We start from the raw sequence: 14,377 nt of genomic DNA, 5'->3' as shown, positions 1-14,377 counted from the left end.
GGTGCAGGGGAAGGAATTAGGGGAACAAGGAAGGGGGGGGGATACTTGGGAAGAATCCACAGGGAGATGAGGGGAACTCGGTAGAGGTAGGCCCTCAGTCTTTGGTGGTTGTGGTAAAATCAAGAATGAGTTCCCATGTGTAGAGCAACATGTACAATAAAATAATTTCTGTTACTGTTGTGTTATAGTCCATCAGGGAAATCTTCTCTTTAGGGGATCACTTTTATACTGAGGGATGGGTAAGCCCCACTGGGGTAGGCCATGACAGTCATCAGCCCTGCAGTTTTGGAGGAGGAAACTCTGGCAAAAGAACACCCAGGGAGAAGTGACCGTGGTGGCTTCAATAAATTTGGTGGCCCTCGGGACCAAGGATCACGTCATGACTCTGAACAGGATAATTCAGACAACAACACCATCTTCGTGCAGGGCTTGGGCGAAAATGTTACAATTGAGTCTGTGGCTGATTACTTCAAGCAGATTGGTATTATTAAGACAAATAAGAAAACAGGACAGCCCATGATTAATCTGTACACAGACAGGGAAACCGGCAAGCTGAAGGGAGAGGCAACAGTGTTGTTTGATGACCCACCATCTGCTAAAGCAGCTATTGACTGGTTTGATGGTAAAGAATTCTCTGGGAATCCTATCAAGGTCTCATTTGCTACTCGGCGAGCAGACTTCAATCGGGGCGGTGGCAATGGTCGTGGAGGCCGAGGGCGAGGAGGACCTGTGGGCCGTGGAGGCTACGGAGGTGGTGGCAGTGGTGGCGGTGGCCGGGGAGGATTCCCTAGTGGAGGTGGTGGTGGCGGCGGCCAGCAGCGAGCTGGTGACTGGAAGTGTCCTAATCCTATATGTGAGAACATGAACTTCTCCTGGAGGAATGAATGCAACCAGTGTAAGGCCCCTAAACCAGATGGCCCAGGAGGGGGACCAGGAGGCTCTCACATGGGGGGTAACTATGGAGATGATCGTCGTGGTGGAAGAGGAGGCTATGATCGGGGCGGCTACCGAGGCCGAGGCGGGGACCGTGGGGGCTTCCGAGGGGGCCGGGGTGGTGGGGACAGAGGTGGCTTTGGCCCTGGCAAGATGGACTCCAGGGGTGAGCACAGACAGGATCGCAGGGAGAGGCCGTATTAGCTTGGCTCCTGAGGTTCTGCTACAGCTTTTCTTCTTGTACCCAGTGTTACCCTCATTATTTTGTAACCTTCCAACTCCTGATCACCCACGGGTTTTTTGTGTCGGACTATGTAATTGTAACCGTACCTCTGGTTCCCATTAAAAACCATCGTTTTAGTTTAAAAAAAAAAAAAAAAAAAAAAAGAACACCCAGGGATCATCAGGCGTGTCTACACCTGTTTCACTCGACAAAGCTTATGCGGGTCCCAGATATCAAACTGCACGCCACATTGGCAAATAGAGTAAGTGCTGCTAGTAATTCCTTTCTTGAAGGGATAAGAAATGATTGAGCCAGTGCCATGGGAGTGAGATGCAAGGTCAGAACCTAAATGATTTTCTCCATCTTGTGGCTCTGCTCCCTCTGAACATCAACCACCTGCACACACCAGTTCGCCGTTGCCTTCAGTCTCTGTGGAGGTTTATAAATTTTCATAATTTCTGTAGTCCTGTTTCTTCCTTCTGTAATTCTAACATGGTAGCTTTTTGAGTTGGTCAACAGCCCAGACCAGTTCAACATCCTGGATCATTTGTCTGGTTTTGGTATTGTTAGAGTAGGCGGTCAGTTGGGTTCAGACGGGATAGCTGGAGGTCAGCAATGAGGAAGTCATCACCAGCTATCTGGGAGGTCAGAGGCCTGTCTGGGCAGCACTCCACAAAAAGCTGGATCAAACCAGACAGGCCCAAGGTGGCCAGTGCCAGGACAGGAAACCCTTGACCAAATTAAGAAGAAAAAAAAAAAAAAAAAAGGAAACCCAGTCTCCCACCGCAAGGTAATAAGCTTGTTGATATCGATCATCAGTGAAAGACACCCTACCTCCCCCCCGCCCCCCACCATCCAGCTCCCTCTTGCTCTAGCTCTCCCTGTCCCTCTCCCTTTCTCTCCTCCTCTCCCTCTCTTCAGGACTGGCTGGATTGAGGCCTCAGGGTCCGGTGTCTCCCCAGTTCACCTGGCAACAGTAGGTTAAAAAGAAAACCAGGCCCCAGATGGTACCACTTAAAAAGACCCCAACCCAGTAAGAAAACACTTACTACTTAACCTAACTGCAGTTTCAGCCTCCCAGAAATGTCACCTTTGACTAGTCAACATGGAATTCTTGGTCAGTAGTAGGAACTTCACTGATAGACCCCCACTCCTCCCCCTCTGAGGGCAACCTTGCCTAAACTATGCATTCTGGCTCACAAATTCCTTTCTTCTTTTATTTTTAAGCCCTCTGTGTGTCTTTAAAAACCTTTGCTCTCTGTAAACTCAGCAGAGTTCCCCTGTACTTGCTAGATGGGATGCTGCCTGATTTGTGACTCATTTAATAAAGCCAATCAGAGCTTCAGATTTCATGGGTTTGGTATTTTTAAGAATTGGTGCAACATAGGAATTCAAAGTGAACTCCTAGTGGCTTTCACGGATAATGAAAAGCAGGCATGGTGCCTCCTGAGCTCGCTCTGTCTTGCTCTTTCCAAGGACTATTGGTAAGATTCTCTTGGTTTGAGCTCCCCTCTTTTTCTGCATTGGAGCTACTGATCTAATTGGCTTCTCAGTCCAGGGGTAATGGGCGTAGACAAGACGGACGGGAGGCTCTGAGAGAGCTGCAGTCCTTAGCCCTTGGTTCAGTCTGCTCTGTAGTTCCTTGTTGGGGTCCTTTCCCCATTTGCAGTCCATGGTTTCCATTTACTCAGATTTGCTGGTTGGTCCTTTCCTCATTTCCTGCCCACTCTCCATGTACCGAAGCCTGCTGGTTGAGTCCATGCTGGGAATTGCTGGTGGTATGCGGGGACTTCTTTTTGCCAGTAACATCTTTTGGTTACTGCTGTTGTGTTGAGGTGCCCTTCTCTGTCTTGTCTTGTGTGAACAGAGGCTTAGGTAATGGGATTCTGAAATTGTAGAGTCAAGCGCGCCACCTTCTGGCCAGCCGGCTTGCTTTGTGTTGAAAAACTTGTGGGGCCAGGAGCTGTGAATAACTACAGAGACGGCAGAGTTTTACTCGAAATACAACTTGGAATTACAATGGCCATGATGCGGGACATTGCAAGTACCTAAGATAAGTTAAGAAGTGTATTTAAAATTTAAGTAAGGGCTTTCAAATTTAAACAGAATGAGATACCTGTTTCAGTTGGCGAGCCAAAGCCTCCAGATGCCTTGCAGTTTATTGAAAGATTCATTGCAAAAGGCTCATGGAGAATTAAAAGACTATAACTTTGATGTAACTCCTCTTGATCCCCTCTGTCGTCTGAGTATCCATTCCGATATAATCCTCTGAATTGTTTTTCTACTCTGAAGAGATGACACAGCTGTAAACAAAAGTCCTCCCAAGCCGATGGCCTTACAGACAATTCCATACCTACCTTCAAGAGAGGGCCCACATGGGCCTCTCCCAGAGTTGATGAAAACAAGAGATTCTCTGGTAAACTGCTGTATTATTCCTTTAACCAGACAAGGGGTAACTCTGGTAAATACCAGAGCCTGCACAGGGGATCCTGGAAAAACTGGCAGAAGCCAGTGAAGGGTGGAAACTCTCACCAGAATCAGTTCTGAATTTCTTTCTGCAGCACCCAGTTGAGAGAGAGAAAAAAATTTCACATTGTCCCTTTCTTTTCGGATCCAAGCCCATTATATTGATCCTTTCTCTCCCTGGGATAGCTATTGTCTTCTTGTTTGTCTCGTTTTGCATTACTGGGCTAGGTGTTTGGTCGGCCTGGGGCGTCCAACTTGGGTTTCCTTTTGGCTGTCAGCGTGATTTTGGATTTTGGAAAGGTGATATCCTTTGTACCTTCTTTGGGGACCCAGCTTACACCCAAGCAGGGTTATTCGGTAATGCCAGAAATACTTAAAATTGAAACTGTACCCGGAGGGAAAGAAACAAAGCAGATAATATAGTTGGATAGGTGGCTCAGCCGAAGTTGTCATTTAACTTAAAACCCAAATCTTTCAGAAAGTGACAGCAGCTGTCTTGATCTGACATAAGTTTTGCAGAAGTTAGCTCGAGAGGCAATTCAGAATTCACCTATTCCCTTACTGATCCCCAAACCTCCCCTGTTTATCTCCAAAAGACTTGTAAATTGTTGGCCTTAAAAAAAACCAAAGTGGGGGCGCCTGGGTGGCTCAGTGGGTTAAGGCCTCTCTGCCTTCGGCTCAGGTCGTGATCCCGGCATCCTGGGATCGAGCCCCGCATCGGGCTCTCTGCTGGGCGGGGAGCCTGCTGCTTCCTCTCTCTGCCTGCCTCTGCCTGCTTGTGATTTCTGTCTGTCAAATAAATAAAATCTTAAAAAAAAAACAAAAAAAACCAAAGTAACCATAGTGTCTCTGCACCCGTGTGTGTGTGTGTGTGTGTGTACTGTAATGTCAATATTTTTCTACCTGGATGGTACTGTTGAAATTAATTTGTAAAAGAGTTTCATTCATTTGGTTTGAAGGCAAGTGCTTGTAAGGATTGGGCACTCTAAAACTCAGAAAGAAAGAAAAACTGGGGCACCTGAATGGCTCAGTCAGTTATAAGCATCTGGCTCTTGGTTTCAGCTCAGGTCTTGTGAGATAAGCCCCGCATGAAGCTCCAAGCTAGGCATGGATTCTCTGTCTCCCTCTCCCTCTCCCCTTCCCCCACTTCCTCTATTTAAAAAAAAAAAAAAAAAAAAAAAAAGGAAAGGAAAGGAAAAGAAACTACCCAAGTGTCTTTTAAGTTTGTATGATCTGGGAAAATACGGAATTAATAAAAGCTAGTTTAAGGGGTGCCTGGGTGATTCAGTGGGTTAAGCCTCTGCCTTAGGCTTAGGTAATGGTCTCAGGGTCCTGGGATTGAGCCCTGCATTGGGCTCCCTGCTCAGCAGGCTGCCTACTCCCCCACCCCCACCCCCCCACCCCTCCACCCCCACCTGCTTGTGATCTCTGTCTGTCAAATAAGTAAAATCTTTAAAAAAAAGAAATTTAAAAAACTAGTTTAAGGTTGATGGCTTAATTAAAACAGACACATCTTTAGCGTTACCAGCATTAAATATAAAACTTCTATTTCACTGGAATTTACTAGTCTGCTTAAGTAGTTTCCCCAAATCTTTTTGGCAATCTGAAACCTTAACAATTTCGCTAAGTTAGTTAAATGGTAAGTTAAATTTATTAAATATCTAGCTCATTTCCAAATAAGACAGAATATTAAAACATTAATTTTTGGCTTCTGATTACAGAGAAACTAAAAGATATTTAAGTGTGTTAGTGCCACACTAGAAAATTTAAAAAGGCAAGTGCTTCTAGAAATTATAAAATATACTCAGAAATTTGCAAATCTAAAGAAGCTCGTGATACAGGCAGACTGGGTCTGAGCAGGACCAGCCAAGAGGGTCCTTGACTTGACACAGGACAGAAATGAAACACAAGCCAGAGAACATGAAAACAGAGTTTCCTAAATAGGGTGAGTGACAGGTGGAGAATAGCAGACCAAGTAGCTGGAAGACTGGGAAAGGAAAGGATAAGTCTCCTTGAGGCTAGCAGTTTATATTGGAGAGGGTGTAGGGTTGTGTTTCTTCAAGAGTGTGGTAGGATCCAATCAGAGGTGTCAGGGGAACAGTAGGTGTTACTGCATAAATTAGGGAAGGTAGCAGAGGTTGGTTTGAAGCTAATACCCTGAACCATGTTTGGGATCTGGCTCTTCTTAGGTGTTAACAGGTGTTTGGGGTCTAGGACAGAACTCAGAGTATGATTAACTTCCTTGGTCCCCCTCGAAGTGGGAACATAGCTGCTTTGGCTGATTCAGGGGCAAAAGATGGAATGTGCGTAAATGGGGCCTAGCAGAAAAACAGCAGAGATGGACACTTAGAATTTCTAAAACGGAGTCCCTTCAATTTCCTACCTCACTGCTATAATAGTTCACAAGTGCTTCTTATGACTAGACATTAAGGTTTCTAAGAGTTAAAAATTCTGATACAAGTAACTAAGACTACTGGAAATAATAAGGGAAATGTTTCCATATGCAAGGAAAGTGAAATACGTGGTTTTGGTAAGAAAAAGGAGGAGGGATGGAAATACATTTTTGTTGAGGGAAAAAGAAAGTACTTTTGTGTTAGTGACTAAAGTGAGACTGATAATTTTAAGAAGGAAAACATAGGACGACATCAGAATTTTTTTTTTTTTAACTAAATTCTACCCTACGGGGGGATCAAGCTCACAACCCCAAGATCAAGAGTTGCATGCTCCCCAGACTGAGCCAGCCAGGCGCCCCCAAAATCTGAATGTAAAAAGAAAGTTGTAGGTTTGTAAAATACGTGTGTGTGTGTGTGTGTGTGTGTGTGTGTATTTTTTTTTTTTTTGGAGAGAAATTTTAATACGTGATCAAGCTGGCTGACATACAAGGCAACAGCAACAGATTTCTGTAAAGATAATGATACATTTGGATAATGTCCATTGTGGTCCTGCAAAGAATGGCCCCTTGTTGCCAGATTTTTGCCATATTAAATGTCCTATGCCCATGGCAAGCAGTCTGCTCCTGAATCGGAAAAACTAAGGTGGGTAAAGAATGGCTGTAAATTAAAGGAACAGCTGGGGCCAGTGGAAAACCAAGGTGGTCACTTGGTTCTTCTGGCTCCCTAACAAACCCCATTTTTGGGGGTTTGTACTCTCTAACGTACCATAGTACATTTAAATGGACTCAGATGATAAATAGACATTGGTGGAAAGATTTTACATAAAGTTACAGAAAACAGTCTACCAGCAAAGTCTGACCTGTCCGGTCTATAACCCTGGGAAAACTCCCTTTGTTCTAGAAGCCTCAAACCTCCCTCTGGACCCTTCGAACACGTGCAGCTGGTCTTCATTCAGTTGCCACCTGGTAGTAGAGCTTATCAATATGTTCTTGTTACTGTATGATATGTTTTCCAGATGGGCTGAGGTTTATCCTTACTGCAAGGCTGATGTCCTCACAGTAGTGGAAAAACTGTTAGAAAGTGTGTTTCCCACTTGAATTATACCTTCCACGTTCTCCACATCCCTGGACAAATACAAACCCTGACGAAAACCTTGCAGACTTTTTGGAATTCTCTCCCTTGTCAGTAATAGCAGCTACTGGAAGTGTGTAGTGTCTTCGCTCAGGGCTGTCGTCCGCAGGTTAAAGAAGCCTTCCCAGATGGGCGTTCAAAGGATTCTGTCAGTCACAGTCTGTCTGGCCTGATGACTGGGTATTCTGGAAGTGTTGTCAGAGGGAGACAGCCCTTGAGCCTCATGCAGAGGAACCTTACCAAGTGTTCCTGACCACAGACACTGCTGCAAAACTAGGAAGCGTTGATCCTCAGGTCCACATCACACAGCTAAAAAAAAGTTGCACGTGACACTTGAGTCGGCACAGATGCTGGAGACCTCCAAATCAGGCTGATGAAGAGAAGCAACTGACATGGAGATCGACTGCTTCAGCCCCAGACGATGGATCAAGACTTCATACTTGAACTAATCACGAACCCCTTACTCCTCCTTTTCCTTTCCTTTACCCTGGCATTGGCCTGGAAAGAGGAACACCTTCATCTTGACCCCTGCCAGGCCATTGCTAAGTGGGGGTAACCTCCGGAATTTAGAACAACCTTTTATTTCAGGCTAGGAAAAAACACAAAACACAAAACAAAACAAAAAACCCTGTAATTCTGCCCCCAGCTTTTCACAAGCAAAAGAAGGCAGGCACCTCATTGGTGGAATCGCCATTTACATTGTGAGAGAGGACCTACCAGGAGGCTTTTGTGATTCGGGATTCACTCCTGTTGGCGGATCCCTTCTTCCTGGTAAGGGATAAAAGTAAATAAGGCGATGATCAGGAACTTCTTAATTTCTTTAGTTTTTAAAGATTTTTATTTACTTATTTATTTACTTGACAGAGAGAGGGATCACAAGTAGGCAGAGAGGCAGGCAGAGAGGGAGGCAGGGAAGCAGGCTCCCCTGCTGAGCAGGGAGCCCGATGTGGGGCTCGATGTGGGGCTGGATCCCAGGATTCTGAGATCATGACCTTAGCCAAAGGCAGAGGCTTAACCACTGAGCCACCCAGGCACCCCAGGAACTTCTTAATTTCTTTAAGTTATTACAGAATCTGCTGGTGAAGCAGTAGCTGCCAGGCAAAGATCGGTAAACTCTCTGGCCACAGTTGTTCTGGATAATGAAATAGCCCTCCATCCTCTTCCAGCTGCAGAAAGACGGGTCTGTGCTGTGGCCACACCCCCTACTAAACCTGGATTGACACTTGAGGAAGTTAAAAGCCAGGATATGTTTTCCTCAACATCGTCCCCGCGCCCCCCCCCCTTCCTAAAAGGAGGCCCTTTGAGCGAGCACACAGCGAGAGATGGGGGCTGATGTAAGCCAAGACAGGACGCCTGAGAATGAAGCTGCAGAAGAGGCGAAACTCTTCCTGGGTTCCCTTTAGGGTCTCTGACTGGGCCTGAGAATTAAGTTGGCTGTAAAACAGACTTAACAGGAGAAAAGCACGGACGTATTTTACACGCATGTGGAAGCGGTCAAGGAAAAATAAAGACCCCAAAAGTGCTAAGGCCTACGTGCTTGCGTACTAGGTTGAGCAAGAGTAGAAATTTTGAAAAAGTAACCAAAACATAGGAGGAGGCAAAAGACAGATAAGGGTTATTTTAACAAGGTCCATTTGCAGAGATTTCTCTCGGCCTCTACTCCCTGTCTCTGGTAACAAGAACGTTTCTTTCCTCCTGGTAGAGGGAGGGCATCTTTTCACAGGGGAGCTTTATCTTCCTCCTCTTAGGAAGGAGGAGGGAGGTCAGAGCACCCTTCTTGAGTCTGCTCTTTTTCAAGTATGTTTTTAGCTCAAAATAATCCTTATGCCAGAGTGGCATATGTTGGGGTGCCCTATTTGGCCACCCCTACATTGGTGGCGCCTGAATCTGGGACTTCCCAACATCCAGAACTGTGAGAAATAAATTGCTTTTATTGTTTAAGCCCCCCAGGCTGCGGCATTTCGTGATAACAGTGTGAGCATATTAAGAAACCCATCCATGATGCCAGGACTTGGTAGTTGACAATTTCCGTAGTTCTCATTCCTGCTTCCCACGTGGGATCCACCGGAGAGAGCCAGATGTGCGGTGTGCCCCAACCAATCTCACAGGATACCTAAATGCAGTTGGTGTGAAAAATAATAAAGGGAAACCTCACTAAAATAGAGGCCAGAAGGGGGAGCCATACCACCAGCATCAATTACAGGAAGAATTGTCAGTTGGAGACTCCCAACAGAAGAATTCTCAACAGGAAAGAATTCACAGTGACAGGTCCCAAAAGGAAAAAGAATGTGGATTGTATCTCCTGCATGAAACTGACTACCCCCCACCAACTCAGCCTGTGAGAAGCCGTCGTCACCCTGAACTCTTGCTTTTCTCCAGTGAATTTTTGTTCAAAACAACCCCTCCCAACTTCTTCCTCCTCCATAAAAGGACAGCCCCCTCCTTTGTTTACTCAGCCTGCCTGTGGTTTTGCCACAACATGCATGTCCTGAATTTGCAATTCTCTGCTGTTTCCAAATAAGCCCATTTTTGCTGGGAAAATAACTTATTTTTAAAGTTAACACCTGTCTGTAGCTTACCCGTGCCCTCAGCCTCCAATCACGGCACACACGAAGCCTTCCCATTTTCTGCTAGGAAGCTCTCCCACTCCTCTGTCTGCCTTTCAGTCTCTGCAAAAACACAAGCTGCAAGCTCTGAATAAAGAGCATCCGCTTTCCTTTACTCGGGCTCCTCTCGGCCCTCCTGCATTAGTCCTAGTCCTCGGCCCTCCAGGCCCAGCCCCAGCAAGAATCCCCTCACTGTTGATGTCTAACCCAAGTTTCTGTGAGTAATTTTCCAATCACTGACCCACAGTTGTCTTTGCTGTATTTGGGAGTTGCCATCAGGTTTATACCGAAGTCTCTCCCCTACTGCAGTAGCTAAAGCAAAAAGTCGGCCTTGCATTTTTAACCAGTGCCTGCACATTCCCTGACAGGACCGTGCCAGGTCTTTCCACTCAGGCTGATCGCAAGTCCAAGCTCCTCTGGCTCCCTCCCCATGCCAGGCCAGTAAAGAGGCAAGATGCTGGGGCAGGGAAAGGGGCTTCATACAGAAAGCCAGCAAACCAAGGAGATGGCAGACTTTTTTTTTTTTTTTTAAGATTTAAAAAATTTTTTGTTTGACAGACCGAGATCACAAGTAGGCAGAGAAGCAGGCAGAGAGATGGGGGAGCAGGCTCCCCGCCAAGCAGAGAGCCCGATGCGGGGCTCAATCATGACCCGAGCGGAAGGCGGCGGCTTTAACCCACTGAGCCACCCAGGCGCCCCGGAGATGGTAGACTGTTAACCCAAAGAACTATTTCCTCTTGGCAAGAAATTCAGGTTTCTTTTATGTTACCCAAGAGGAAAGCGGGAGGGGGTCAAGAGCTGGATGATGTGTGTGTGGCATCTGAGGAAGGTCCTGTAAGTTTTTTGTCCCTGGTCAGCTGATCTTTGCGTCCAGGAATCTGGTCATGTTGATCCTGCAAATCTTTAAACATAGCATAGCCATTTCTGTACCTACTTCCTTACCTTCTCAGGTGAGGTGGAGGTCAGGTAAAAAGCAATCTTCGCAAAACTTCGCTGTCAGATGCCTACAAGCAGAGCTACGCAAGCCAGTATTCTGACGGTATAGGTCATAGCAGCAAGGGAAATAGAAGCAATACAGAGGAGGACATGCTCTTTCTGTTACAAGGCTGGTCAGATTCCCCAGAAAGTATTCGTCACTGCCGCCTGGACAATGCGTCTGGCTGCCAGGATTCAAGGAATGGGGCCTAGATCAAGCGTTCACGTTCACTGGCTCCACTGACACCTAATCGCTGTTGCCGTGTCCTCTCCTACCCTGACTGGCCAGAGACACTTCCTTTACCGTCTCCAGAGGAGAATCCTTCAATGAATACATTGTGACAGGAGCAACAGAATAGAATGTACTTTTAATGTTAAAATTAATAGCCTTTCAGTTGGGTTTCCCAGGCTGGAGCGCCACTAGCCCTGAAAACGGAAGGTTGGGCGGGGGCGCCTGGGTGGCTCAGTAGTTATGCGTCTGTCTGTCTCGGGGTCCTGGAATCGAGCCCCATATCGCGCTCCCTGCTTGGCAGGAAGCCTGCTTCTCCTCCTGCTCCCACTCCCCCTGCGTGTGTTCCTGCTCTAGCTCTCTGTTTCTGTCAGAACAAAACAACACAAAAACCCAGAAGCGTTGGTTTTCAGTCACCTGTTGTCTCTAGTTTCATAAATTCAGCTGCTTTCGGGTACTGGATAGCTTTAATTTTTTTAAAAAATTATTCTGTTGGAGGGGCACCTGGGTGGCTCAGTGGGTTAAGCCTCTGCCTTGGGCTCAGGTCATGATCCCGGGGTCCTCGGCTGGAGCCCCGCATCCGGCTCTCTGCTCAGCAGGGAGCCTGCTTCCTTTCCTCTCTCTCTGCCTGCCTCTCTGCCTGCTTGTGATCTCTCTGTCAAATAAATAAATAAAAATCTTAAAAAAAGAAAATTATCTATTGGAGAGTGCGCATGCACGGGGGGGGAGGGGGTGGTGGAAGGCGCGGAGCACAGGGGGAGACCGGGAGACAGTTCCAGGCAGACTGCGGTGAGCCGCGAGTCCGCTCGGGGTTGATTCCACCACCCCCACCCAGATCCAGACCTGAAGTGAAACCAAGAATCCAGTGCTTAACTGCACCACCCAGGCGCCTCTGGACAAACTTCCATTGAAATTGAAATCCTGGATCACAAAGTTAAAACTGACTGGATCTAAAAGGAACCCCTTTCCTTTGCTCTGTTTTACGCACCGAAAGGCATTATTTTGAAGAAAGGTATAGAGGCATGAACAGCCTGCCAGACAGGTTCCCCGCAGGCCAGAGGTTCAGACCCCACGCCCGCCCGCCGCACGGTTTCGGGGTGGGAAGGAAAGGGGAGACAAGGACAGGGGCGGGGCGTGCGCCGGAGGGAGGTGCTCCTGTGACGCCACACAGAGGGCGTGTGCTATGTAAATAGGGCAGCGCAGGGGCTGATGATTCCGACCGCTGCCGCCTAAATACAATGGGATCTCCGGGGCTCCGGGAAGGAGTGCGGGGCGGTTGACGGAGGTTCGTTGTGCTGCGTGCGTGGAAGGCGTCGGGAGGCTCAAGAGTGGTGGGGAGAGAAGTGGGCGTGTGTGAAGAGTGCAAGGCGTGTGCCGCTGGTGTGGGGCGTAGGGGGTGGAAGTCATACTTACCTGGCAGGGGAGATACCATGATCACGAAGGTGGTTTTCCCAGGGCGAGGCTTATCCATTGCACTCCGGATGTGCTGACCCCTGCGATTTCCCCAAATGTGGGAAACTCGACTGCATAATTTGTGGTAGTGGGGGACTGCGTTCGCGCTTTCCCCTGTTTCTCGGCTGGTTGAAAGACAGGTAATTGAAGAAGGCTTTTCCCCCGTGCAAAGTGTGGGGTGTGCTAGAGAAGTGCTCGTATGCTTCGGTATGGCTACTTGGGCGCGAGTTTTATTCTTTTACCTTGCTTTTTGTGTTGTTTTAGGTTTTACTAGGATTAGCCACGCGCGCGTCTACTTAAAAAGGTGAAGAAGGAGGAGAAAGTTTTGTTTTCGGAATTAGACGGGTTCGAGTTGGAGAATCTGTAGAAGCAGTGGTTCTACGAAGGGTGGCTATCCTGTGCAGGATAGTTTCTTGCTTGTGGCATGAGTCTTCCTAGGTCCTTTTTCCCAAAAGAAGTACACAGGCTTAACTTCCTGTCGAGTAATGCTACTGTTTCTTTCTAAATTAAAGGGAGTTTAAACCCAGTGGCTCTGAGCTTCTCTTCTGGAGCCCGGCTATCTTCGGTTCAATTTCCTGCTTTCAAATCCCGCTCGCTCAAGTGTTCAGAGTGACTGCAACAGATTACCTACCCTCTCCCCTCCCTATCTCAGGAATGAGGACTATGGTATGAGATCGGCCTGTCGAAGGAGTCAGTGAGTAGCACATTTAAATTTGTAGATTAGGCAAGCACTTTACCTGTAATCATTGACTGGTAGGTCGTTACTTGGGGCGCAACACTGCAGAGACACTGGACGTGATGAAAACTGATTTTATTAAAGTTACACCAGGAATCATTGGTCAGTGGCTGTGGACCCGCCAGGGACTGTGAAGTAACGCTTTCTGTGGTCAGAATGACTGTAATCTCCTGGGCTGGAAGCATCTCAGAAGTTAATACATTAGCTCAGCCGACTGGCTCTGTAAAAGCGGAATAAGGATTCAAGGCCTTGCTTCAAAAACAGGCCCGTGCACTTCCAGTTGAGGTCTCCGAACCGTCGACCTCAGAACCACAGCACCCTCCAGCAAAACCTGCCGGACAAGACAAGCGGTGCAACGACAGGTCGCGCGGCGAGACGCCCTCGGGGTACAGCATTTAGTGGTCACAGACGGCGGGGTGGGGGGTGGGGGGTGGGGGTGAGAGGCGCCAGTGGCCCGGAGCCCCCGCTGTGGCTGCAGTGTCCGTGGCGCCGGGTGGGGGTGGGGATGAGAGCCGGGGCCACTCTGAGATGCGAGTTTCTGGGTTCCGGGTTCCTGAGGAGGCTGCGGAGCGCGGAGGACGCGACTGCGTGGGGTCCAGGCGTGGGGTGGGGGGCGACGTCCCGGGAGTTTCCCTCCGCGGGATTGGGGGCGGGGTGAAGAGCGGGAAGGCACTTGTGCCCCTTGAAGAGTTTTTAAAAAAACCACCCTGTCCCCTTAAAGGGAAAGGTCCCACCGAGATTTGAACTCGGATCGCTGGATTCAGAGTCCAGAGTGCTCACCATTACACCATGGAACCCCTACAGAAGTGGTGTGCTGTCCCTCGCCAGAGGTGTCTAAGTACTGATCCAGCCTCCACACGCCCGCCGGCAGTCCCAAGTATGTCCTCTGTACTGGGGGGACTAGACTAGACTACAGTTGGCCCGCGTCGGTGCTCATCCGCCGTGCTTTCTCTCTGTCCGCCTCTTTTGGTTGACTTCTATCATGTCACTTCCATCTCAGAAAATAAGGGAAATCCACTCTGGGCCTAGGGTTAGGGAAGAGTTCATACACCACAGATTCTACCCCAGTTTTATCCAGTTTTCTGTCCAGAGGTGAAATTTCTGTGAAGAGTACAGTTACTTTGCTTTTCCTTGCCTTCACACTTTCCCCATTGCCCAGAGAAAAGGCAAGACTTGGGACTTCCTGGGTCCCTTGGTCACAAAGCACCCCTCACCCTCCAAAGCCACCAACTG

General features: G+C 48.0%; 1 protein-coding gene, 1 long non-coding RNA gene and 2 other non-coding genes across 4 annotated transcripts; 2 read left to right on the top strand and 2 right to left on the bottom strand.

Annotated features, from left to right (window-relative positions):
• Positions 1-261: 261 nt before the first annotated feature.
• Positions 262-1,296, top strand: LOC116863322 (RNA-binding protein FUS-like). The gene has a single exon (XM_032850802.1). The coding sequence runs from the start codon at positions 262-264 to the stop codon at positions 1,135-1,137; it is 876 nt and encodes a 291-aa protein (XP_032706693.1). The 3' UTR covers positions 1,138-1,296.
• Positions 1,297-3,025: 1,729 nt separating this feature from the next.
• On the bottom strand, positions 3,026-12,059 carry LOC116863321. The gene is made up of 3 exons (XR_004381798.1): positions 11,945-12,059; positions 7,864-7,914; positions 3,026-3,119 (listed from the first exon to the last, which is right to left on the bottom strand). It is a non-coding gene; the product is annotated as an uncharacterized LOC116863321 (long non-coding RNA).
• Positions 12,060-12,361: 302 nt separating this feature from the next.
• On the top strand, positions 12,362-12,525 carry LOC116863323. The gene has a single exon (XR_004381799.1). It is a non-coding gene; the product is annotated as a U1 spliceosomal RNA (small nuclear RNA).
• A 1,344-nt stretch (positions 12,526-13,869) lies between these two features.
• Positions 13,870-13,941, bottom strand: TRNAQ-CUG. The gene has a single exon. It is a non-coding gene; the product is annotated as a tRNA-Gln (tRNA).
• Positions 13,942-14,377: the final 436 nt, after the last annotated feature.

This window comes from Lontra canadensis, unplaced genomic scaffold (assembly GCF_010015895.1).
Source record: "Lontra canadensis isolate GAN:19392208 unplaced genomic scaffold, GSC_riverotter_1.0 scaffold906, whole genome shotgun sequence".
Taxonomy (NCBI): domain Eukaryota; kingdom Metazoa; phylum Chordata; class Mammalia; order Carnivora; family Mustelidae; genus Lontra; species Lontra canadensis.
This window is presented reverse-complemented; position numbering and strand designations above follow the sequence as displayed.